The sequence below is a fragment of the Taeniopygia guttata genome, chromosome Z (genome assembly GCF_048771995.1).
Source record: "Taeniopygia guttata chromosome Z, bTaeGut7.mat, whole genome shotgun sequence".
Classification (NCBI taxonomy): Eukaryota; Metazoa; Chordata; class Aves; order Passeriformes; family Estrildidae; genus Taeniopygia; species Taeniopygia guttata.
The window spans coordinates 28,748,229-28,772,023 of record NC_133063.1 but is presented as its reverse complement, the minus strand read 5'-3'; the positions used below and the strand labels follow the sequence as shown (position 1 = coordinate 28,772,023).

The following is a 23,795-nucleotide window of genomic DNA, read 5'->3' as shown; positions in this document are numbered from 1 at the left end:
GTTCCATTCCAACAATTTTTTAATGTTCTGTGATACTCGTCTAAAAATATATATTTTTTAATTCATGCAGTGAAGTACTGAAGGTCCTCAAGCTCTGTGTTCACAGAGACAGTGGCATATAGGATACAGTTTGCTCTGAAAATAGTGGTAATAGGACAATTTTTTAGTGTGGTATTTTTAGTCTGTAGATAATTTCCTGAACTGCTGAGTGGTCTAACAGTTGACCCTTGTAAAACAAGTGTTTTCAGTAGAGAGGGAGGCTGTCAGGTTCACATTCTCTTATAAGTTATTTTGTTACAGGTCTCTATTGACCTGTAACTTTATCTGTTTGTGCATATGAGTAAGAAAAGATGAATTTATCCTTGAACAAAAAGTATGTTTTAGAATCCATGGTATTTAAAGCTATCATAACAAATGCATAGCTACTAGAAAGACTTTAAATGTGTAATCAAAACTTGTTCAAAATCACCAAAACCCACTCTTTTAAGGTGTATATAGGAAATACATAGTTACCGAATGTCTTGTAGTCAATAATATTTTGTTTTTTGATTAAGGATTTCTGGTAGTTTTGTGCCAAGTTCGGGGTTTGTATATGGAATAGAAGGTATTTTGTTGATATGGAGAATAATGTGGCTTCAGAGAGCTATTTGAAGGAAATACAAACACTGCAGCCCTTACTAGCATGTTGCTGGTGCCCCACCTCTCAATAATATAATTTAGGGATAAAATTACTCTGCTTCTTCTCCAGTTCACTTCATTTTCAGGAAGGGAAAGTGAGATTCCAGACAGTGTAGATTCTGACTATGAGGTTAATGAAGACAAAAATCTGTGTCTGTAGAAGTTCTGCAATTATCTGTGTTTGTTGGATATGTGAATTAATTGGCAATTATTTTGGGATTTCCCCAAATTCAAAAGAACAGTGTGTTAAAGTGTCGTCTAAATTATTTGGCTACAGAAAGTATAGTCACATGGAGTTATAACTTACTCTAATCTAGCCATCTGTAGTGGTCTCTGGGGAACTGCCCATATTCTTGATTGTATTGGTCTTTTCATAATAGTGCTAAATTATTGCAGAGGCTGAGGTTAGTTATTGTATAGTGAATAATTGAAACTCTTCTGGGAATGAAGTCTGCTCTTAATATGAACAGAAAGGCCAAATGAAGCTGATTTCTTTAAAAAAGTATTTACCCTCAAAACTAGGAGAACTTCATTCTTACCTTTAGTACATGTGCTCTCTTGTCAGACCTGTCATAGGTTCTAGATTAAGAATCAGTTCTTTGTAATCTAAATGATCCACAAATAATTCTACATTGGTTCAGTTTTTAGTCGACTTTTTACTGCAAGAACAAACGAATATTTGGTCCTAAAATTTTATTAAATCCTAAAGCTTACTAAATCCTGAGGTTATTCCAGTAGCTCAAAGAAAATTCCTTCTGCATTTTTGAGAATTATTACTTTCAGCAATAATTTTTGAGAATTCTTTCTTTCTTTCTTTTAAAGTGCTGTTGAGATGAATATACCTGCAGTCTGCATCTTCTTTTTTTCTGGGCTTATCTGTGTTCTTAAGACAGTCCGTAGTACACAAGAATGCCCCCACATGCTCAGTTTGCTTTCAAGTACTTTATACCTAACATTTATTTTTATATAATTTGGAAGCTAGTCTTCTAAATATAATGTAAAATTACACTGATGGAAGTTTCTAATAATATTTGCATTTTGTTTCAGAGCAAAGTAGAAGAGATGATTTGGAAGCATTGGGTCATATGTTTATATATTTTCTCAGAGGAAGTCTTCCATGGCAAGGTTTAAAGGTAGTGGGTTTTGATACCTGCTTCTGTCCTTTTTCAGATCATCAGCTTTTATTGATATGTTTGGGCTTTTTGAATGTGTGTCTGCAAGCTGTATAACTTGAGAAGCCTGTTTGTTCTTCTGTCATAGGCGGATACATTAAAGGAACGCTACCAGAAAATTGGAGACACTAAACGAGCAACTCCTATAGAAGTATTGTGTGAAAACTTCCCAGGTAATGTCTGCTGTTAATAAAAATGTTGTGTATTGATTTTTAAAATGGAACTGGCATAGGTAATTGCTGGGGTTTAAAATTACAGTATGTGTAATAGATCACAGTATCTTAGAATGGGTCAGGTTGGATGGGACCACAGCAGGTTCTGTGGTCCAATCTCCATGCTCAAGCGGGGCCATCCCAGAGCATGTGCCGTAGGATTGTGTCCAGACTGTTCTTGAATGTCTACAGTGAAGGAGATTCCAAAACCTCTCTGGGTAACCTGATCCAGCACTCAGTCACCTGCACAGTAAAGGAGTTCTTCCCTGTGTTTGGGTGGAACTTCTGTGCATCAATGTCTGCCCATTGCCTCTCCTGGTAGTGCTGGCACCACTGAGCTGAGCCTGGGTCCATCATACTGACACCCACCCCTTAGATATTTATATGTATTAATCAGGTCCCCTCTCAGTTGCCTCTTTTCAAGGCTGAACAGGCCCAGCTCCCTCAACCTTTCCTCATATGAAAGATGCTACTGTCCCTTGATAAACTTAGTAGCCCTTTGCTGGACATGGTCTAGGAACTCCTTGTCTCCCTTGTATTGAGGAACTCAGAGATGGACATAGCCTCTGAGTAGAGGGACAGATTACCTCCCTTGACCTGCTTTTCATAATGCACCCCAGGATTCCATTGGCCTTCTTGTCCCCCAGGGCACACCGCTGGCTCTGATGAGCTTGTTGTCTACCATGACCCCCAGGTCCTTCTCTTTAGAGCTCCTTCCCAGCAGGTTTGGCCTTCAGCCTGTGCTGCTGCACAGAAGTATTCTTCTCCAGGTGCAGGATCCTGCATTTGCCTTTGCTGAATTTCAGAATGTTTCTCTCTACCCATCTCTCCAGGCTGTCGAGGTCCTTCTGAAGGGCTGCACAGCTCTCTGGGGTATCTGCCACTCCTCCCAGCTTTGTGTTGTCAGTGAAATTGCTGAGGAGGCCTCTGCCCCTTTGTCTGAATCATTAATTAATAAGTTAAATAGTACTGGGCCCAGACAGAAGAATTATCCTTTGAAGCAGCGGCAAGCTAATGCTGTTGTTCTTCAAATATAGATTATTCTAAAGAAACATTAAAAAAAACCTGTGTGCTTACAGCAATCAGCTAGTCTGCCCTTGTATCTTCACACTGAAAATTTTACAAGTCTTTTCAGCTGAAATCTGGTATCATACCCCTATTAAAAACAAGCTGCATTAGAAACAGCTTGAACTAATATTTAAAATAACTTGTAAGTTTCAGGTGTCACTTCTAGGTCTCTGTAAGTACAAGTTGAATCAATGAGGTGTTGGAAAATTGCACAGAAAGAATATGATGTTTTTTAAAAGTTGTAATAAAGTTCTTGGAACAGGGGACATGTATGGCATGGACATGATTTTGCCAAAATATAAGTGAACGCCTTGAAAGGTAATCAAAATATCATTGATAGGCAAAGTGGATTTGCTGAGAGTAGCTCATGGTAAAGGAAAGGAAATCCTGTTTGCAGTAGGCCTTCTGGACACAAGATGATGCTTTATGTTGTATACCCCGTTCTTTACCTTTCCTTAGCCTTGTCTCTGTAAAATTGGTTGGAAAGATAGAAGTAGAGGCATTTCTCTCCACACACTTTTGCACACTGTGCATTAGAATTAGAACATTGAACAGAAGATCTCAATAGATAACATGAAGGAAAAATTACTGGGGTGTTACTTGCTAGTTATACGTTTGGAATATGGTAGTGTATTTCAGAATATGGTAGCATTTTAAAGAACATTATTAAGTAACTTTTCTTTCTGGTAATTCACAGATCCATGGTGAACAACTGTTCAGGTTTTATGGTGAGAGGTACAAGTTGCTTTAAAATGAAATAAGGTGGTGGGGATTTTTTTGAGTTCCATTAAAACAGATAATAGCATATGTGTATATTTCTTATATATCTAGAGGAAATGGCCACTTACCTACGTTATGTAAGAAGGTTAGACTTTTTTGAAAGGCCAGACTACGACTACTTAAGAAAACTCTTCACAGACTTACTTGATCGCCAAGGCTATATGTTTGATTATGAATATGACTGGATTGGCAAACAGTTGGTGAGTACAGTTTAGCTGTCAGTAACATAATGGGTTTTTCTATGATTGGTTTTGAGTTTCATAAGACATGTTCTTCTCAAGGCTGCTAATAGAGCTGTGAACAGCTCCTATTACAAGCCCATCTGCAGGTGCATGGTCTAACATTTTCTTTGGCTTGAATGCTTCATATTCATTCTCTTTCCAAATGTGCTCTTCTTATCAAAGTACATCACTGCACACTCCAAAATGAGGTGGTAGAAATTCAGATTGTTTCTTCGAAGGAACTTAAAATTTTGCAAGTAATTGTCATTACTGCATGTATTTTTTTTTTTGTTCTCAGTATTTTTAAAAGGCAGAGCTATAACTTCTCTGCATAGGACATATACTCTAGATATTTATCAGTTCATGAAATATTTCATTGCAGTGCTTCTAAGGTTTCAGGAAACACTCTGTATAATTTAAGAAATTGTAGAGGATGGGGTTTTCTTTAGCTCCTCAATTTTTTTCACTTCTTTTTATTATATAGGGAAGGGAGGACTAATATGTATATGTTTGAGCAGTTTCAGATTATGCACTTCACTCTTCTCTGTATGATTCTGAAAGAATCGTAGCATTTATTTTTTTGCAAATATATTTTTTGCAAAATGTATTTTTTGATGTTTGGCATTAAAAAATGCTTTAAGCTTTTCATAAGGTTTCATCAGAATGTCATAACTGCTAACTGCAGGAAGTATCAGCCTAAAGTCTTTTAGAAAATTAATGTATGGTAATACTTTGAATTGTTACTTCAATGTATTCTGTAAGTCATGGTTTACTCTGTAAGTCATGGTTTACTTTTTTTCTTGTTGGTATTAGTAAATATCTAGTGAAGCTTCTGCTTTAATCTGATAATTTTGTGTTATTTGAAACTGTCAGATTTAAATATTATTTTCTATTACAAACCAGTAACTTTTGGTGAGACTTTAATTTATTTTTTTTACCAGTTGCTACATATTATTTATATTTGTAGCCTACTCCTGTGGGTTCAATCCATTCAGACCCTGCAATATCTTCAAACAGAGAAGCATATCAGCACAGAGACAGAATGCAGCAATCCAAAAATCAGGTAAATTACTCATGTAAGATTATCAGCATTACTATGTCTTTTGTCTAATGATTTGTGCTATGTTTTTATTAGAACTTGAAAATAAAATTGACTCTAGGTTTTCTTTGTTTTCACTTTAAGTAGATCTTTGGTAAAGTGTGTATATTTAGAGATACATAAATATCTCCTAAAAGTTTGGGTGATTGAAGCTATGATACAATATAGTGAATTTTCTCTCTACTCACATTTCTTTATTCACTGTCTTTCCTCCATACACTCTTTTCTCTCTTTCTGTTCTGACATGTATGTATAACATTTTCACTTTTTTTTTAAACCAGGCTTATGACTTAGGTGGTAACAATCTTAGGAAATCTGAGCTGTGTCAGCTTACTTAAGTGAAATTGGAGGGTTGTTTTAGTGTACTTTTTCTTACTAGGAATTTTGAGGTTTAGCTACTTCAGCTCTGTATGAAAATTTTTAGGAAGGCATGTGTAAGTATGTTGATAATGTTGATGTGCAGTCTGTATGGGGATTGAGTGTGTAGTGCTTCTGTACTTTTTAAAAATATGACAATGCACAAATTGTTTGTTTTAAATTTTTTTTTCTTCTTTTGCATAAATCCTAATACATTCAAAAATAATAGTCAACAGACCATAGGGCAGCTTGGGACTCACAGCAAACCTATCCACATAATCTGAGGGCTCACCTGGCATCTGACAGACATGGTGGCTCTGTACAGGTATTTTCTGCTTCTTTGCATGACCTAAATCAGTTGTTTTGCATTACATAACTACTTTCCTGTAAAGTATCTCACGATTCATGTTTTCATATTAAGATTGCTTATCAGTAATTTTCAGAATGCTTCTATTATTTCTTATTTCACAGTTTGGTTGTCAAACTGAAAACAGGTGCTGAAGCTATGGAACTTTTTGTTGATGGAATTTTTCTTGCATGTTTCTTAATAAAAGTTGAACATAAAACAGTTGAGCTGTCTTTTTTACAGAATATATATGTATCTCAGTGAGAGCAACTGAAGGTTAGATGTTAAATGTGCTAATTGTATTAACAACTGAAACCCACTATTTATTGAATTCAGTGTTGTTCAAGCCATATTTTTTGTTCCTTAAGTAAACAGATTAAAATGCTACTTAGTGAAGTTTGCTTAAACTTCACCTTATTATTCAAATCATAATTGGCTAGAAAAATGTTCCCAGGGAAGCACCTCACACATCTCAGTGAAAAAATGTGTAGAAACCAAAAGTTTTTTCTATATTATTAGTTTATTTAATTTTCAAAGAGTTCTTTTTCTGGTTTGTTTTCAGTTTTTAAAATTAACTTTTGAAATTTTTGATCTCACTCTTCAAATATATTTAGATGCAAAATAGTAGGAGTAATGTGTGAGGAGTTAATACCGAGAGATTCAAAATTCCAACTGTGAAGTTTACATAAGATTTTGAGCTCTGAGTCAAAAATGAAAATGATTTCACTTTGGGAAGTCTTATTTGGGTGGCGGTTGTGTGTAGAAATTGCTGGAGTTTTGATGACATCAACCTGAGTTATGTTGATTATGACAATCTGTGTTTCTTCTGAAGTTTCTGGTTTGGAAAAAAATTGACATGGCCTAAAGAAAGAATGAAAATTTCAGGGTACAGCAAACAAGGCTGCAGTCCTGTCAGTGTGGTAACATTCTCTAGATTTTGTTACTTTAGAAACAGCTGTCATGTGTAATGTAACAAAATGTAGTAGGTGATAATTATTGCATTGTATAAAGAAAAATTTAAAAGTTGTTTTGTTCTTCCCATTAACAAATGTTTAAAAAAACTTTATTTTCCTATATTTTAGGTTAGAAAAATACACATTGAATTCATTAAATTACAGTTAGTTGAACTTGCAAAGTGCCATCATATGACTGTTGGCAATTGTGGCACTTCAGAAACTTTTCATTCTCTGTCAGGTAAAACATAACAATTGCAAGAAATTTTCTTCCCTTGTAAAATCTGCTAAATACCCTTCGGGGAATGGGAGAACATTTTCTAGGAAATAACACAAATAACACTAGTATTCCTTACTGTTAATACAGTGTTGTTTCTATCCTTTTTCCTCACAGGATATAGGCCATCTGTCTGAGTTCAGGTCATTTAGATCTGTTGAGGCTAAGCAATTGCCACATGAATAAAAGCACCGTGCAAAACTGCAGCTATGGTCTGTGTCTTTGAAGATCAAGTTGTGCAGCAGGATGTTTTCAAATTGGGTTGCTTTTTGTTGTGGTGTGGTCATGCTTCCTTATTAAGGCCACTTGTAAAATAACATAATATCTTCAGTTTTGCTGAAGATAGGAAACTGTGACATAGCCCCTGGTTGTTAGCAAATACCTCTTTGTTGCAGGGATACTAACTGAAGCATGCTGTTTGTTAAGTTGGTACATTAGCTAGCTACTTTAGTAGGATTCCTAATTGTTTTTGAAAGACAAATACTAAAAATCCCACAGAAAATTGTTCACAGGTAAAGTTGAATCTGAGGTGTGCAATTAAAGTGTATTTATTTTTTTTCTGTGATGTTAGGTGAGCCATTGCTCTTCTTTGAGATCAGTTTTACCAATTTTTCTGCAAGATATGAAAATCTGTCTGATTATTTCAAAGTGACAGTGGAATGTTTTTAGGTCAGTGCTATTAGTCATCTAATACTAATTAGATGCTAATACTACTGCTGATGTAATCTCTTAGGTTCTTTTTTAGGTGATTATTAAACTGCACTAGTGATTATTTTCTGTGACTTAATAACATTGAGGCAACTGACTGTGTATATTTTTGTTAGCATATAATTGCGTGCTCTTAGTGATAAGTTCAAGTGGGAACCATTGAGGTTCAAACTGGTTTGTTCATTTACAGATACTGTTCTATGTTTTGTACTAATTTAATTTTTCCCAGACCCCAGGCTTGTGTTCAGAAGATCCTATTGTGCTTAGACCTGTCTAATTTTACTTTGTAGAATCAGTTGAAGTTTAAATAATACTAGGAAATTGAGTTGTAAAGGGAAGGCATCCATTCTTTCACTTAGCTCAGTCCATTTTTATAGTTCATGCAGACTTATTAATGATCAACTCATACACCCAGCAATTTGTTCAACAACTTCTGTGTCTTTGTTTTCATAAGTTTGTCTCACTTCTCAGAATGACAGTTGTACAAGACAGAATTAGTTCTTTCTCTGCATGAGCTGCAATCTGCTTATGCACTCATAAAGATTGTATTAATCTGTTCCATTACTTTTTTTCATCACTTACTAACTGATCCTCTTCCTCTTATCTTTTTTTTTTTTTTAATTTTTTCCCATTGGGAAATTCTTTAAAATGAAGTTAGATGGAAAGATTGGGTTAAAGAGTTCCCAGGAAAGTACTTGGGAACTGCTTGAAAGACTTTTATATTTGATGTAAGTAGTTTTCAGTTGCCAGATTACTCTCCTTTGAGAAGTCAAGATAGTAAAGTGTTAGATGAAACAAATCAATTTTGCTAAGCTTTTGTGAATGAAAAAGTTATTGTAATGACTTTTATTCTTTTGTCTTTACTGAAAACTTTTTGAAAGTAAAATAAAGAATTGTGCAATATCAGTTATGAATTCCTTAGAGGTGTAGACTGGCTATATTTTTTGGGTAGAGAATTCAGTTACTGAGATTCTTAATGGAATTAAGGAGTTTTTTCCTATGTCTGTTCTAAATTTTTGCAATTCTTCGTTGTGATTAGAGTAATGAAAATCAGGATTTTTTTTTTTTTTTATGGCAGACTTTCTAACTGATTTTTGAATATAGCAAGTAAAAGATACTAATCCAGAACAAAGTAGACTGAAGATTTAATTTTGCCATTTAGGGGTTTGGTATTTAGGCCTAGCTGTGTCATGTTACAAATGACCTTTGTCAAGGTTCCAGAGGACCATTTATCTAAGAAATCAGTCTATTTCACAGTGAATGTGTCATTAATGGGTAGTGGGTGGAATTTTTGTTTCTCTACCTCATGTCATAGAGAGTATCAAGAAATAACCAGTGGTGAATATGCTTCTTTATATAAGTGCTCTTTATATTAAACCTCTAAAGAACTGATTAAATTTGAAGGAAGTAAATTTAAACCAGGATGAAGTTATAAAAATGCTTAAAGTAATTTTAGGTTTTCAGTTTAGTGGTTATTCTCCCACTTGAAAATAGTGAGTAGCTTAAGTTAATCTTCAATATTGCAATACTTCTAATTTGAAACTTTAAAAATGTTTGGTTTTTTGAAATGTAATTATGTTAGTGTTCAGGGAAGAGTGTTCCTATACATTTTGTAACAAAAATTTTAGATGCAAAACCATAACTTAAATATCCTAATCTTTTCACTATAGTTATATTCAAGTCTTCCAAGAGATTAATTGTTCCTCCCATTTTTTCATCAGGCTATTTATTTCATCAAGGGAAATCCATTCCAACTTGAGTCACAAGTGGAGAAATTAAAGTTTCTCTTAAAGCAAACTTGGTAGCTTCTCTGTCCTAAAATTACAGCTTTTTATGTGGATCTACTGTGATAAATTTTCATTGTGCCTTACTTGTGGTACATTCTGGGTACAGAATTTGATGTACCACTCCTTCAGTGCATACAGTGTCCTCTGGGTGACTTATTCTTGTTAATTCTGTTATGTTCTCATATCTTCCTGCCTGTGTTGTACTGATCTTTGAGATGATTGGCTCCTAGCTGGAGAGGAAAATGTAATAATTTGCCTTATTAAAGGCTCTTTCAGGTCATGTTGCAAAGTACTTTACTGATATAACATGAAATTAAATTCATATAGCTGTAGCCTTACTGTCAGTGGAACTGAAGCAGTCCTGCCTATCTCTTGCACTCCTTTGTAAGAGTCTTTGTTAGTTTCATTTTCTTCATCTTAGCGAGGAGCTCCTAGAACTGGTTTTGGCAGTAGTAGATGTGAGTGAAACTCAGGGTATCTATGGTTCTGGAGAAGCACGGCTGATTTTTGGATTTATGCTGTATATGCTTTGGTTCACTTTTGCTTTCAGTGGTTGTAACTCTTTCCAGAAAGAAGAGCTTGATGTTCCTCCCATCTAAACTGAGTCATGCAACAGACTTTTCATAGTATTTGTTTGTGTGTTTGGTGAATGTGTATGGCTGAGTTTGAAGTCAGTTTGAAGTACAAGCTGCGGTAAGCTTTGTTCTTTGTTACCAGATAGTAGTGCATTGACCCCAGCAGAGGATGATTTTGGCTCCTTTAAAGAGGAAATCAGCTTAGATTAATACATGACATGCATAATAGTTACAATATTACTAATGTAGGAAGGACTTTAAGATTCCTGCTAGCCCATTTTCCAATTCAAATGAAGATCTGTACGTAGGTAAGTTTGATCTCTTTTTTTGAATGTGCTGTCCAAGAAGATAGATACCATTGAACAGGTGCTCCTGGGAGAGAAGTGTGAATGAGAGTGTCATATGAACACCCCACAGATGCTAGAGTTGGCCAGTATGTTTGGTATCTATGTAAAAGTCATACTTTTTTCATTTGTTTTTAGGAAAAGAGAACAGGAGTTCTTGCAAATGCCTCTGCAGACTGTGACCTGTTCTTTACAACAGTCAGGAATTCTAAGCTGCGCTGTGTTTGCTTCCCGTCCAGAATGGGCTATATACATGTCTTACTATTTCTTGATGTACCCTACTTCTGTTTGAGTAAACTGAAGGCTTTTGTTTCTCATCAACCACTCAATCTTGAGCATGGATCTGATGTTCTTTTTAGAAAAGTTATTTTTAAGCCTAGGTTATGGAGCAGAAATCCTGCATTATTAGGGCTGCAGGCAAGGTGGACCACAATTTTAATTGGGTGGTGGTATTGTATATGGATTAGTGCGGGCTATAGTTGTGCTTAGTTACATAGTTAGGCACAGGGAGCTCATTGTGAGCATGGCCCCACCAGTGGTCCCTTCCAACCATAAGTATTCTGTGCTTCTGTGCTTCCTTTGGAACCAAACTCATTTGGTAATCAAATTGAGCAGAGGTTTTTTTGACCTTATATTTTTATGACTGCTCCTGTCTTAGATAGCAAATACTTCTGATGCACTTTTCCGCTCTGGGTATTTTACAAGAAACAATGAAATGACATTCGCAGTAAGATACCTGGTGAGGTGGTTGAGGAAATACTAGATCCCCATTCTTAGTAAATATTTAATGATGACAGTTCAGAATATTCTGTGACTTTGTAAAACCCAATAACTAGTCACCCAGGATGTTTGGATCAGGATGCCTGCCTCACCATCTTAAAGTTTGTTAAAGTACAATTCCTACCTATTTCTGCCAGTGAATATAAAGTGATTCTGTCACGCTCAATGATAAGAAACTAAGCTTAAGACACCTTAACGTACTTATCATTGTAGGAATAAAGTCCAGTCTCCCATGATTCCTTCAGTTATAGTGACTAAAATTTAAGTAATCAGATTCCTGCAATCTCACATCTTTTATTTTGTTACAAGCCTGCAGGGTTTTTTTGGTATTGGTTCCTATTGTAGTGAAATTTGAAAAACGAAACTTGGCCTGAAGGGCATGGAAAATGCCTTCAGTGCAGAAAACTTCTGAGGTGCTGTACTTAGTTACAATAGGAGCCACAAAACAAACCTCAATTAGCTAGGTCTTAGCTCTGGTTATGAATAGATGAGACATAACTGCTATAATAAGAGGAGAGCTTGGAAGAGTGAGTGAAATAATATTATAGTGGTGATTTTCCTCCCCTCTCCTTTCATCTACCTTAATCTTTGGCCATCAGGCAACAGCTGGTAATAATTTTTAATTACAGACTACTTTTAGTCTCTATAGCTGATTAATTGCAGATGTTTTCTGCAAACTTTTATACTATTTCTCCAGAATTATATTTTTATGCTTGCTACTTTGGCAAGCAGTTGCTGCTATTTAGTAACTAGTAGACCTTTACATGGTCTTTTCACTTCTTTAGTGGTTCAATTAGCACTGTCAGCAGCTCTGATCAGGTAGGCACTTGTCTACAGCCAGTTAGTTAACCTTTTTGTATTCTGTGGGGTGAATAATGGAGAGGCCTCTGGAATGGCTCCATTTGTCGTGTAGGAAGACTGACAGGAACTGAGAGAAAGAATATTGAGTTCCTCTTGGTTTAAAGTCCGAACAAATATTCCCAGAGAGCCACAGCTTTCATGGTGAGTTGAACAACTTACATAGAAATTTGATGGTAAACTAATAGGAATGAAGATTAATCTAATTTTTATTAATTTTTCTGGCAGTAGATGTTTTCATGTTCTAAAAATCAGACACCATCTATACTCTTAGGTTTAGAAGACAGCCTTAGTTTTCCCCTTTTCTGGTGAGTGTCCTAGGAGATACAACTGAATCAGACCTTCATATTCCCTCTGAATATAAAGAGCTAAACTAAGGAGCAGAGATAGGGTTAGACTGACTGAATTGGTTGGAAAAGTGCCTAGTGCCTTTCCTTAAGGCCCTGAAGAAATGTGGGGGAGATTAGCCCACTCACTTTGAGTCCATTGTAGAGGTTAGTTCCACTAGCAGATATGAAAGGAAAATTACAAGACCACAGGGATGCTAGAATAAAACCTGGAGAAGATACTGTTACTGGAAGAAAAATAAATATGGAAATAACAAAAAATGCTGGTTTTTTAAGATGTATTGAAACTATAGGAATTAAAAATGTATGTCTGGCACTAGAATAATTTCAGGTCTTTCTTGTAATTTCAGGTAGTAAGCTCAACAAATGGAGAACTGAACACAGATGACCCAACTGCAGGCCGTTCAAATGCACCCATCACAACTCCTGCAGAAGTAGAAGTAATGGATGAAACAAAGTACGTGCTTCTTTTTATATTCTTTGGATCTTCTGTGCTCAGCTGCATTAATATTTTTTTCATAGAGTGTTTCAGAAATTGTTGTCTGAACTGAATAGCCATTGGTGAGGAGCAAAACTGTAGTTCTATACTTACAGTTTTGTCTGTAAGTTTCTAAATAATAGAGTTCCTATAGCTTGTGCTTTTTTAGCCTAAGCCTTCAATGACATGTCTTCCTATGCTGGCTAGAGAAGTGCATGCATTTTTGATGTTTCAGCTCATTTTGAAATATTATTTTAAGATAGTATTCTGACTACCAAAAGCCATGTGTAGAAGATGTAAAATTCTTCCTCTGTATTGTATTCTGATTCTCTTTTTACCTTTGCTCTCTTTCTGTATAGCTGCCAGAAAGTGTTGAACATGTGGTGAGTTATACAGTGCAAGCAGGCAGAAATAGCTCCAGGAGCTTTATTCTTTTTATTAGGTTTAAAACTAATTTCAGAAAATGTAAAAATAAAATGTCTATTTAGAAATGGCAAAATACATTTTAATTCTGTGAAACAATTAACCGTTTTTACAAAAAGCCATCTTCAGGAGCTGTTCTGCCTGCTTCAAAACCTGCTTGCTTTTAAGTTGTGTAGTTTGTGATATAGTTTACATTGAATTTTTTATGGGTACTAGAATATTTTTTCTTACTTTCTATTCTGTTTTAAAGGGAAAAGCATTCTTTTCAAATATTGTAGCATTCAGCTAGTGTATTAACATCTGTAAAATAACCAGCATGAATAAGTAATGATTGCTAGTAAATGTTTGAAATTCTTCAGTTCTTTCTGTAAACAAGCTATTTACCAAAGTATTAGTCTACAACAACTTTCTACTAATCACTAAAACATAACTTCAGAGTTTGTTAATGTTACAGGGTAATGAAAGGAAAAAATATTAAGATCTGTCACCATAAGATGGACAACTAATATTTATGTATTTGAGTAGTAAACTTAGACTTGAAAATAGTAGAGAAGAATATTCTTGATAGCTAAAGGTGATATGAATTCCAACATGTTTCATTTTATAATTGTGCTTGAAATAGGATTTTACAAGGGTATGGATCTAGTTTACCATAAAATAGAGAGGCACACAGGTATGAAGCAGTAGAGCATTAGCAGTAGAGCAATTCAGTAACAGAAATTTTTCTAGGATCCATTTTCCTGACTTTATAGAAATGGGGAAATTTCTCCAAGTGCAATTTTTTGGGAAGCAATTGTTCTGTAAGTTCTGGTTCTGGTTCTGGTAGGTAAGCTTTATTTGCATGTGTAATTAATAATTTTGGATGGAGGTGCTGGTAGGGCCATATTTTTGCACTAGCTTTTTGTGAGCACTGAGAAGAACTAAATTCTTTGCTGCTATCTTTGTGGAGTACAGTATTATTTTACTGTCAAAAATACAGTTATCTGATATATATATATTTGAAACAACAACAACAAAAAAAAAATCCAAATGGGGAAGCATATTGATAGTCTGCCCATAGATAAATTTCCTGTCCCCTCTCTTCAGATGAGCACAGTGATAATCTTTCTTATGCTCAGCTCATGTACACACAGAAAAAGATTAAATTTCTTGCACTTTGAGTAGTGCTTAGCACAATAAAACCCATTTTTAGTACCCTATTTTACTTGGCTATCTGCAGAAAGAGAATTCTCAGGAGCCAAGATGCTCAGTTGCTTGAGCAGTGTAGGAGTTCACTTTTTCTAATATGAATACATAATGGACAAATATGCTGTCCTTGACCTTTTTGGCTTACTCTTAACTGGTTTTGTTACAGACAAAATAACTAGTCAGTCTCCTACTCTTTAGACTGATTTTCTTGTTTTTGAGTATGTAACATTCAAATTAGTGTTTCAGCACTGTCACTGTTTCCTTAGTGACTATAGGTTTTTCTGGGGTAGTTTTTTATGTTTTGAAGTTGTTTTATATATTTTAACAGTAATTAACATACATGCATGCCCAGTTACCCTCACCCTCTCTCCAGCTTTGCTATCAAACATCAATGCATAGGTACACATATTTTTTCAGAAAGAGCACTTTAGAAGATTTTACTTTTTACATTTTAATATCATAGTTACAAACCTAATACAAAAAGGGGTTGTGAGACATTTAAACATTTGTTTATAGATTTTACACTGAGGAATAGGTTTAGGGAATGGGATTACTAGTATCCTTCATGTCTGTGACATGGATTTTTTTTTTTCCTAAGGAGACATTGTTTTCTCAAGAGACTCTTAACTTTGTGCCTCTTTCATAATATTTCATCCACCTGAAAGTATGAACAAAGCTAATCTCTCTTGCTTATATCTTTTGTTTGTAACATTTCCTCATACTCTGAGAAGACAAACTTGAATCTTATTTAGAAGTGCTTCATTCTTTGTTCTAGATGTTTTCTTAGTTTTAGAAAGCTAGAATTACTATATCTTCATTTAAAGTATTTTAAAAAGGGTGCCCCTCATGTGGAATTGTCCTCATTATGTATGATTTTAACTGTGAACACAAGTGTAATTTAGCTGAATATTAGAGCTTCTGCTACCGTTTTAGTGAAATCCTGTAGATCAGAAAGGATAAGTTTAGGGTTTTTTCTTCAGTAAGGATTTTATTGTTTTGGGACATTTGACCAACATTTAACCAAACATTTAATTGTTTGATAGTTATTTATCTACTCACATGCCTTATATATAGTCTAAATCTTATGCCGTGTCATTTTCACAGTGGGTGTGCAGCTAGCATAACTTAGCAGTGGGTTTGTGTTTTGGGAATTTTGGTGGGTTTGGTTTTTTGTTTGTGAGTATTGGGGGTAGAGGGGGTTGTTGATTTGGTTATTTTTGTTGGTTTGGATTTTTAGAAAAGTTGCTTTCTGTCCTATTTCAGTTCATTCTTACTGAAATTGTAAAGCAAGGAGAAACCTAACCTTATCACTGTGCTGCCCTGACACTTGGGGATCTACAGATCTATCTGTAATCTTCTACAGATGTGATTAACCTGTCTTTCTGGTTTGCTAGCCATCAGAACAGTTGCTTCTATGAAGCATGTGTGATTTGGATAATCAAAAGGCTTTTCTGTGGGAAGGAAGAGAAGGGCAAACCGGAAGTGATTATATGATCTGTTCTTTTTGCATCTTGCATCCTTTTTGCCACTTTCAACACTTATTACTAATGCTGCAGTAAAGTGCCTGCCACATGTTTGATGGCAAATACAAAAACACACAAATAACAAATTAAGTTGCTTTAGAATTTTGGACCAAGGCACTGTTCAACTGGAAGGAATGGTATTTAACAGGAAAAAAGACATGATAATGTCTGAAGAAGGGCAATAAGTGTTCAAAACCATAATGCTGAGATTGCTACCTCAGATAAATACCTCAAAGGTCACTACAGGAAAAGTGCAGTGGTTTTTGCAATTTATAATTTGCTGTTATACTGCCAACTCTAGAAATGTTACATAAACTACAGATGAAGGTTAGCATTCATTAAATACTTAAGTTAAAAAAATTCCTTTCCTAGAAGTATACATTTTTAAAACTTACCTCTTCTGTATTTTACATGCATATTGAATAGTATAATAATTTTGTGGTTTACTAGTCCTTAATAATGTACCTATCTATAGCCTTAAATACAGTTCTAAGCAATGTGATATCTGTATTATGTCTAAGTGACAATATCACCCTCTAGCGACAGTATGCTTTAACAAGTCTACATTTCTGTTATGAATTATACTCATTGAGAGATTGTGCACTATGAATCTCTGACTCAGGGTTATGTTTCTTTCATAAAATTTATTTTCAGGCAATACTTTCTGTTCTGTCATAATCCCATCTAAAGGTGCTTATCTTTTAAAATTACATTTATTTGGCCTTGGAAGCCAATTTGAAGTCTAGCACTTCCAGATTTCAAAACACAGTGTTTCAGTGTACTTCAGTTCCGATTTCCAAAACAGTCCAAAACAAAAGTTTTCAGCATTCAGTGATTTCTCCTTGAATTGAAATACAGTTAAATAGTTTATATAATTAAAAAACCCCAAAGAACAGTTAATAGAAATTATACTCATAGTATATTATCATAGTAGTATTATGCGAACTCCAGAAGACCAGAGGATTAAAAAAGCAGTGCTTTATGTTGCTTAAAAATAGAATTCTTGAATTTACCATTGCATGGTGCCCTTTTTCTCTGGTTGACAGAGAAGTAGCAAACTAAATAGCATATGCAGAAGAAATAAAAAACAGTATGAGATCTGCAGCAAAGATGACTTTAAATTTTCTAGTAAGAAAAGCAAGAAAACCTAAGCTATCCTTGAATTCCAAAGAGGATCCAAGTAGTTCTAAATGTTTAAGAAGTCTGATCTACTTGGGTTGTGATCCATGTAAGTGAGTGAAGAATTAAAATTCTAGATAGCTGTTCTAGAATATAAATTAACTATCCGCTGTACTTCCATCTTCCTACAGTTACTTATGTAACCTGGGTTCTGTATATGCTAATTTTATAAATCAAGACAGAATTTTTCTGTGGGCTTTCCCTAAAGCATGCTACTCTTGAACAAGTATAAGTGATTTACCATCACAGTTGAGGGTAGGAGTTCCTCATCTACAGGATCATAGGATAATTCATATTGAAAGGGAGGAGCACTGCTTTGCTTTGGTACATGGCATATACATATATAAAATACATGGAGTGAAAAAGGAATTAAACTAAATTGGAGTTCACACATCTACAAGTAAATTCAAAGCTTAAGTGAGAATGAATGTTAGTGCTTATAGGCGGATTCTAAAAAAAAGGCTAGTAGTTATGGGGGAATTTTAGTTACAGTCAGTGGCTACTGCCCTTCAAAACCAATTATCTCTTCTTTAAGAAGTACTTTAAATTTAATAAATACAGTATGATGCTTCTGCTAGCTGTAAAAATACTTATCTATGTAGTTTCCCCTACTGAATTTTAATTTTGGACTTCATCAATAACCAATGTTTTTTTTCTACTGAAAGTTGTGTAACTCTCAGAGCAGTTCTGGTCTGTCTCTGCCCACTGCTACTTTTTCAGTGACTGAGCGACAGGGTGCCTTGGATATTTTGAGAAGGTAACTTCTGTCTCCCCTTACTTTGGATGTTGTTCTCACCCCCTGTAGAACCTTATTTTAGACCCTTATTCTCCATGATTTTTAAATGCTCTCCCCATTTCCCATATTCCAAACTAAATCATAAGGATTCCTTTTGAATTTTAGTGATATAAAATGCTTGGTGGACTTAAGGATTTACTGATCAAGGCTATTGATGCAGTACATTTATATTTTCACTACTGCTGTGCTTCATAGTTTAAGACTTATCAGTGTATACTGGTGCAAGTGAGAATTCCATAAGCAAACCACAGAACTCCATGGTACAAGCTCTATTAGAGTATACAGCTTGCATGTTCAGTTTTGGTTACACACATTGTTAACACTTTAGTGTGAAGCTTTATTTTTAAAGGTGGTGTTCAGGACCTAAGAGTTGCTTAAACTAAGCCTAACAGCACAATTTAAATGAATTTTGTGTGTGTTGTTTGTTGTTTTCCTCCTTATTTTCAAAAATACTTTCTGGACTTTTGCAGTCCTTCTGTATATTATCTATATCTAACTCCCTCCTACTCTTTTTCATGTTGTAGTGTTCTTTCAGGTACTTTCAGATTATCTGTATTTGCCAAGTGAAATTCACAGTGTTTGTCAAGTTAGTTTCATTCATGTAGTATGCAATAAAACAAAAGAGATTATCAGTGGTTTTTATATTTAAGCTATGATTTTTCACTGTAGTAGTTATTATGACAGTACAGGGTCAGAACATTAATTATGTTGTTCATTAGGATTTTCTTCTAAAATGTCTTGTAGAATAGCCTTGGAGAAAGTTTTTCTAAGTTCTGATTGACAAAAGAAGCTTGAATTATTTTCTTGTTTCAGCAAAAAGTGTCTTAAGTGCACATATAGGTGTCACAGTCATAAGCACAAGCTTCCATTTGGCATATTGCCTGTTAATATGAAAGAGTACTCAGGTAATGGAATAGTCTTTCTTCTTACAAATGCATTTTTAATTCAGCCTGTACTACCTGTTCTTTTGATACTTTCATCAGTGCTCCAAGGTTAATAGCTACTTACATTATAGCTTTTTTAGTTTGATATTTTTTCAGAAAAGGTGAAATGTGTCAAAAATATCTCTACTTCAATTTCTAATAATAATAATTTTTCTAATAAAAATTCTAATAAATCAATTGCCTGCAATAGAGCTTAATGAGTTCCTTGTGGCACTGGCTATACATGAGCTACGTACTTTACATGAGACATACTGTAAATAGTTTAGTTTTGTGATTTCTTTTATATCATATGTAATTCATGTCATACTTGCAGGTGCTGCTGCCTATTCAAGCGGAGGAAAAGGAAAACCATCCAGCGCAACAAATGACTAGAACCAAACAGAACATGAGAAAATGTTTATGTGTTCACCTGTTGTCTTGTGATCTTAAAAAAAACACCAACAATAAAACCCAAAGCAAAAACCTCCATAATAAATACATTTTCTGAGGACTCCCTGAGAAACAATATCTTGCCTCTATGCTTTGATTTGGTTCTTCTGCATCCATCTTCTGTTTTTTAATTCATCTGTTCTGGAAGCTTTAAGATATTGTCAAATAGGAGTGCTTCTTTCATCAACATATGGACCAATGAAATGATAGAAAATGAACAGTATCTTGAGCTAAACTGAACTTGAGAAGTATTTCTTCTTTCCTAGGAAGTAATAGCAGTGTCTTAGATGAAGACGGATGTTATAAATAAGTTATTTGAGTTTGTAGCAGTGTATCTAAAGCAGTTTTCTTCAAAAATTAAGAAGAAAAATACAGGTACACAACCATAATGCAAAATAATAAAACCTTAAGATTATTTTATGACACTTGCATTGTTTTCTTTCTTTTGCCTCACTATTACTGGTTAGTCAAATTGTTACTCCAGTCAAATTACCACTGTCTAGAGGTACTGGGGATGCTGGTTTAACTGTTGGCAGTTGTCAAAATGCTGGTGCTACTAACAGAAAGTATTTCCAGTATCTTTTCAATTTGCAAACCTGCTTTTATTTTGCCTACAATGAATATTGCAGTACAGTAGAAATTAGAAGAGTGTTTGTGCATGAATAAAAATGTTTATATAATTTAAATTTTACATCTAGTAATGTTAACAAGATCAAATTACCTTCAAAAGAGCTTTGCAGAGCAAACATTGAATCTGGTTAAAACAGAATAAGTAAGAAAGCCTATATGTTCACTAAGGTAGTTGATGGTTGACAGCATCTTTAACATGAAAATATGGACATGCCATGTAAAGTTAGCAGTGTGCTATTTTGCTTTTTAATTTAGGTAATAAATGCAATGTAAGTAAGTTAAACTTCTGCCTTCACTGCATATTAGCCCAGAGCATCCCAAATATCCTGCCTTTTTTTTTTTTCCTGTAATTTTCTTGTCTTGCAGTGTAAGGTCACTAGTATCATAGGATAGCAAAGATGTGTCAGATGCTTCTCCACAGTCTGATGAAGTGCTTGCAATATGAACAAACCAACAGTTCTGTAGGCAAGACAGCCCATTTTGTATTTTCTTCTTCAGAAGATATATGCTTCTTTTAAAGCCGTAGTGATAGTTTTGGTTTTTTCATGTTTAACTGCCAGTTATTGAAGAAGGGCCGTAGAAGGTGAAGTGACTAGACAGATTTATTGACCAAAACACAGATTATCTCTGTTTCTTTAGAATTCTTGTGGAGCTAAGTAGCGTATTTTTTCTGTCCATAAATGTCTTTTGTAATACTTATTTATTTTTCTTCTGTTTTGTGGTAGCATTTAAAATGTGTATAAAAGCAAAGGTACACCTCTGAATAAGTCATTGCATTTACAAGGATTTAAATTTTATTTTGTAATTTATTTTTCATTAAGAGTCAAAAGTGTATTTTATTGTTTGGATTATGTGCTCATATGTATACTTTGATCTTTGTCATTATTACTGTTCATGCTCTTACGTTTTTGTTTTAGAAAACCTGAATTTGGCCTACAAAAACACACTGTGTGACAGATCATAAGTTTCCACTTCCCAGGAGCCTGTTTATTTCAGACTCATAAAGTTATTTCTTTGTTTTTGTTTGAGCTGAGAAGTAGGTCACTTGACCATTCTCTTATGAAAACACATCCTTGTTTTTAGTACTTGACCAAATCTGTTGCTTGTACATGTGGATGTGTATTTCTCACACACCTGATGAGTTTTATTCTTGGAGGTTTTTAGTCTCTACTGTGTTTGTATGATCTGAACTCCATAACAAGACAGTGTGACTATTATGGACTTACAATGATTGAATATATAAAAGCTATTTATTTGGTGAAATTATTAGCAAGGCACTTGCTTTTCTGAAATTTAAGTGCTTGATTTTAATGTGGAAGAAGGTTTTCTTCTAGTAAAGCAGTTGACACTAATGTAGGTATGCCAATATGATTTGCATTTATATACTTTTTTTCTGTCTACAGTAATGAAGTAAACAATGACTGGATATCTAAAACTGAAATACATCCTTGTTTAAATGTAAGAAAAAAAAAAAAAGATAGTTTTTTAAAATTTGCCTTCCCCCCCCCCTTTCCTACAGTCTTAGACAAAGTAATGTTTTAGGATGTGCTGAACAAATTTAATCTCTTTGGATGAAATTTGAATTCAATTAATTTGGAAACATGATTCTCCTAATGCTATCTTGACTTACCGTTATGTTTGCTTACTTAACAGATGTTACTGTTACATGCTTTAATAGACCTGATAACCTCCTGAGTGAGGAGACCTCAATGCACACATTTGAAATCTGTTAATGGATTGAAGTTTATGCTGTCTATACCACCTCAAAAAATACCTGAAGAGGTCTAGGAAATGCATGAAAAGGACATGTTTTGGGTTAGAAGAGGCCCTTAAAAACATCTAGTCCAAACACAAAACACTGCTACCCCCTCCTAATGTAAGTGTGGAAATGTTTCACTTACATCAGGCTGCTCAAAATCCCATCCAGCTTGACTTTGAGTGTTTCCAAGTATTGGGTATCCACAGCTTCTTCAGGCTACTTGCTCCAGTTGCTTGACTGACTACCTCCATGGGAAGAAAGATTTTCCTTACATCCAGTCTAAGTCTGTCCTCTTTGAGTTTAAGTTCTTGTTCTGTCACAGGCCTTGGTAAAAAGTCTCTATGTTGCAAGTATTGAAGGCCCACAGTTAGGTATTGCCAGAATCATCTTTTCTCCAGGCTGGAAAGACCTAATACTCAGCCTTTCCTTATAGGAGGGATGTTCTCGTCCTATCATGATTTTTGTTGCCTTCTCTGGACCTTCTCTAACAGATTGCAAGTGTTTCTCATGCTAGGGACCCCAGAGCTGGATACTGCACTGCAGTGGGATTTCACTAGAGCAGAGCAGAGGGGCAGAATCCCCTCACTCACCCTCCTGCCCATGCTGCTTTGGATGCAGTCTAGGACACAGCTGACTTTCTGGCTGAGTGCACATTGCTGTGTTATGTCTAATTTTTCATTCATCAGTATCCCCAAGTCCTTCTCTGGTCTAAAACTCTTCATCCACCAGGCTGTACTTAGAGTGGTGGTTGCCCTGGGCCAATTGTAGGATGTTTAAATTGTCCTTGCTGTCCTTCAGAAAGTTTGCATGGGTGTACTCCAAAAGTTTGTCAAAATCCTAAAGTACATAGAAGGTTGCTTTTGATAAAGGTCCATTCCCTAGGTTTGTTGTTTGCATCTAAAGGTAGTCTGATGGGTGAAGTGAAGATTCGTAGCTGTTTTCGTCACAATTGATTATGAAGATGTTAAGTTTAAGATAACTTGCGCTATGGAAAAAAAAATATCAGCAGAGCTACTACCCAGGATTATGGAAGAGCAGGCTTCTGGCTTTGTTTGGTCTGTTTTTTTTGTTTGTCTGGGTGTTTGTGTCCAGGCATCCAGTGGACTTGTGTACAAAGAAAGGCTGCTGAGTGATGTGGTGGTTGGAGGCTGTCTTGGGCACAGAGATCACAAAATGATACGAGTTTTTTGTTTTCAGAGAAGTGAGGCAGATCATCATGACTGCCATCTTGGACTTTTGGAAGATAAACTGTGGCCTTTCAGCTTTATATCAGAGCAGACTTTGTATAGTATGGAATATTCATTTGGTCAGTTTGGGTCAGTTGTCTTGTTCATGTCCCCTCCCCTGGTTTGACCAGCCCCAGCCTGCAGGTGGTAGAGGTGCAGAATCTTGGGGGGACAGATCTGATGCTGGGCCAGAGCTGCTCAAAGGTAGCCAAAACACCATGCTGTTACCAGCAACACAGCAGCCACTGACACACAGCACAGCAAAGTGGGGGTTGCTGTGAGGAAAACAACCCATCCCAGACAGTCACAATACAAATAAACATGATAGTCCAGAGAAGGGCAACAGAGCTGGGGAAGGGTCTGGAGCACAAGTCTTGTGCAGAGTGGCTGAGGCAGCGGGTGGAGTTTAACCTGGAAAACAAGGCTCAGGGGGGACTTTGAGGGTGTAGGCGTGTGGGGATCAATGTCTTCTCCAAAGAAACAAATGACAGGACGAGAGGAAATGGCCTGATATGGCAGCAGGAGAGATTTAGATTGTATACTGGGGAAAGTTTCTTCTTCAAAGGGGTTCTCAAGCATTGGAACAGGCTGCCCAGGGAATGGTGGAGTCACCGTCCCCGGAGGTTAATAAAACATGTAGATGTGGTTCTTCAGTACC

General features: G+C 35.4%; 1 protein-coding gene across 10 annotated transcripts in view; it reads left to right on the top strand.

Moving 5' to 3' along the window:
• The window catches only part of CSNK1G3 (casein kinase 1 gamma 3), a 79,310-nt gene extending 59,363 nt beyond the window's left edge, over positions 1–19,947 (top strand). For 5 of the 10 annotated variants that reach the window (XM_072922911.1, XM_072922909.1, XM_032744142.3 and 2 more), the window contains 9 exons: positions 1,726–1,811; positions 1,939–2,023; positions 3,962–4,110; positions 5,099–5,194; positions 5,817–5,912; positions 12,913–13,019; positions 13,400–13,423; positions 18,019–18,110; positions 19,407–19,947. In XM_072922911.1, coding sequence (XP_072779012.1) covers positions 1,726–1,811; positions 1,939–2,023; positions 3,962–4,110; positions 5,099–5,194; positions 5,817–5,912; positions 12,913–13,019; positions 13,400–13,423; positions 18,019–18,076 — 701 coding nt within the window. In that variant the 3' untranslated portion in view covers positions 18,077–18,110; positions 19,407–19,947. Of the gene's footprint in view, positions 1–1,725; positions 1,812–1,938; positions 2,024–3,961; positions 4,111–5,072; positions 5,195–5,816; positions 5,913–12,912; positions 13,020–13,399; positions 13,424–18,018; positions 18,111–19,406 lie in introns of those variants that run through there. The other 5 variants (XM_072922912.1, XM_032744138.3, XM_072922910.1 and 2 more) reach the window with 4 other exon arrangements.
• The last annotated feature ends 3,848 nt before the right edge of the window (positions 19,948–23,795 follow it).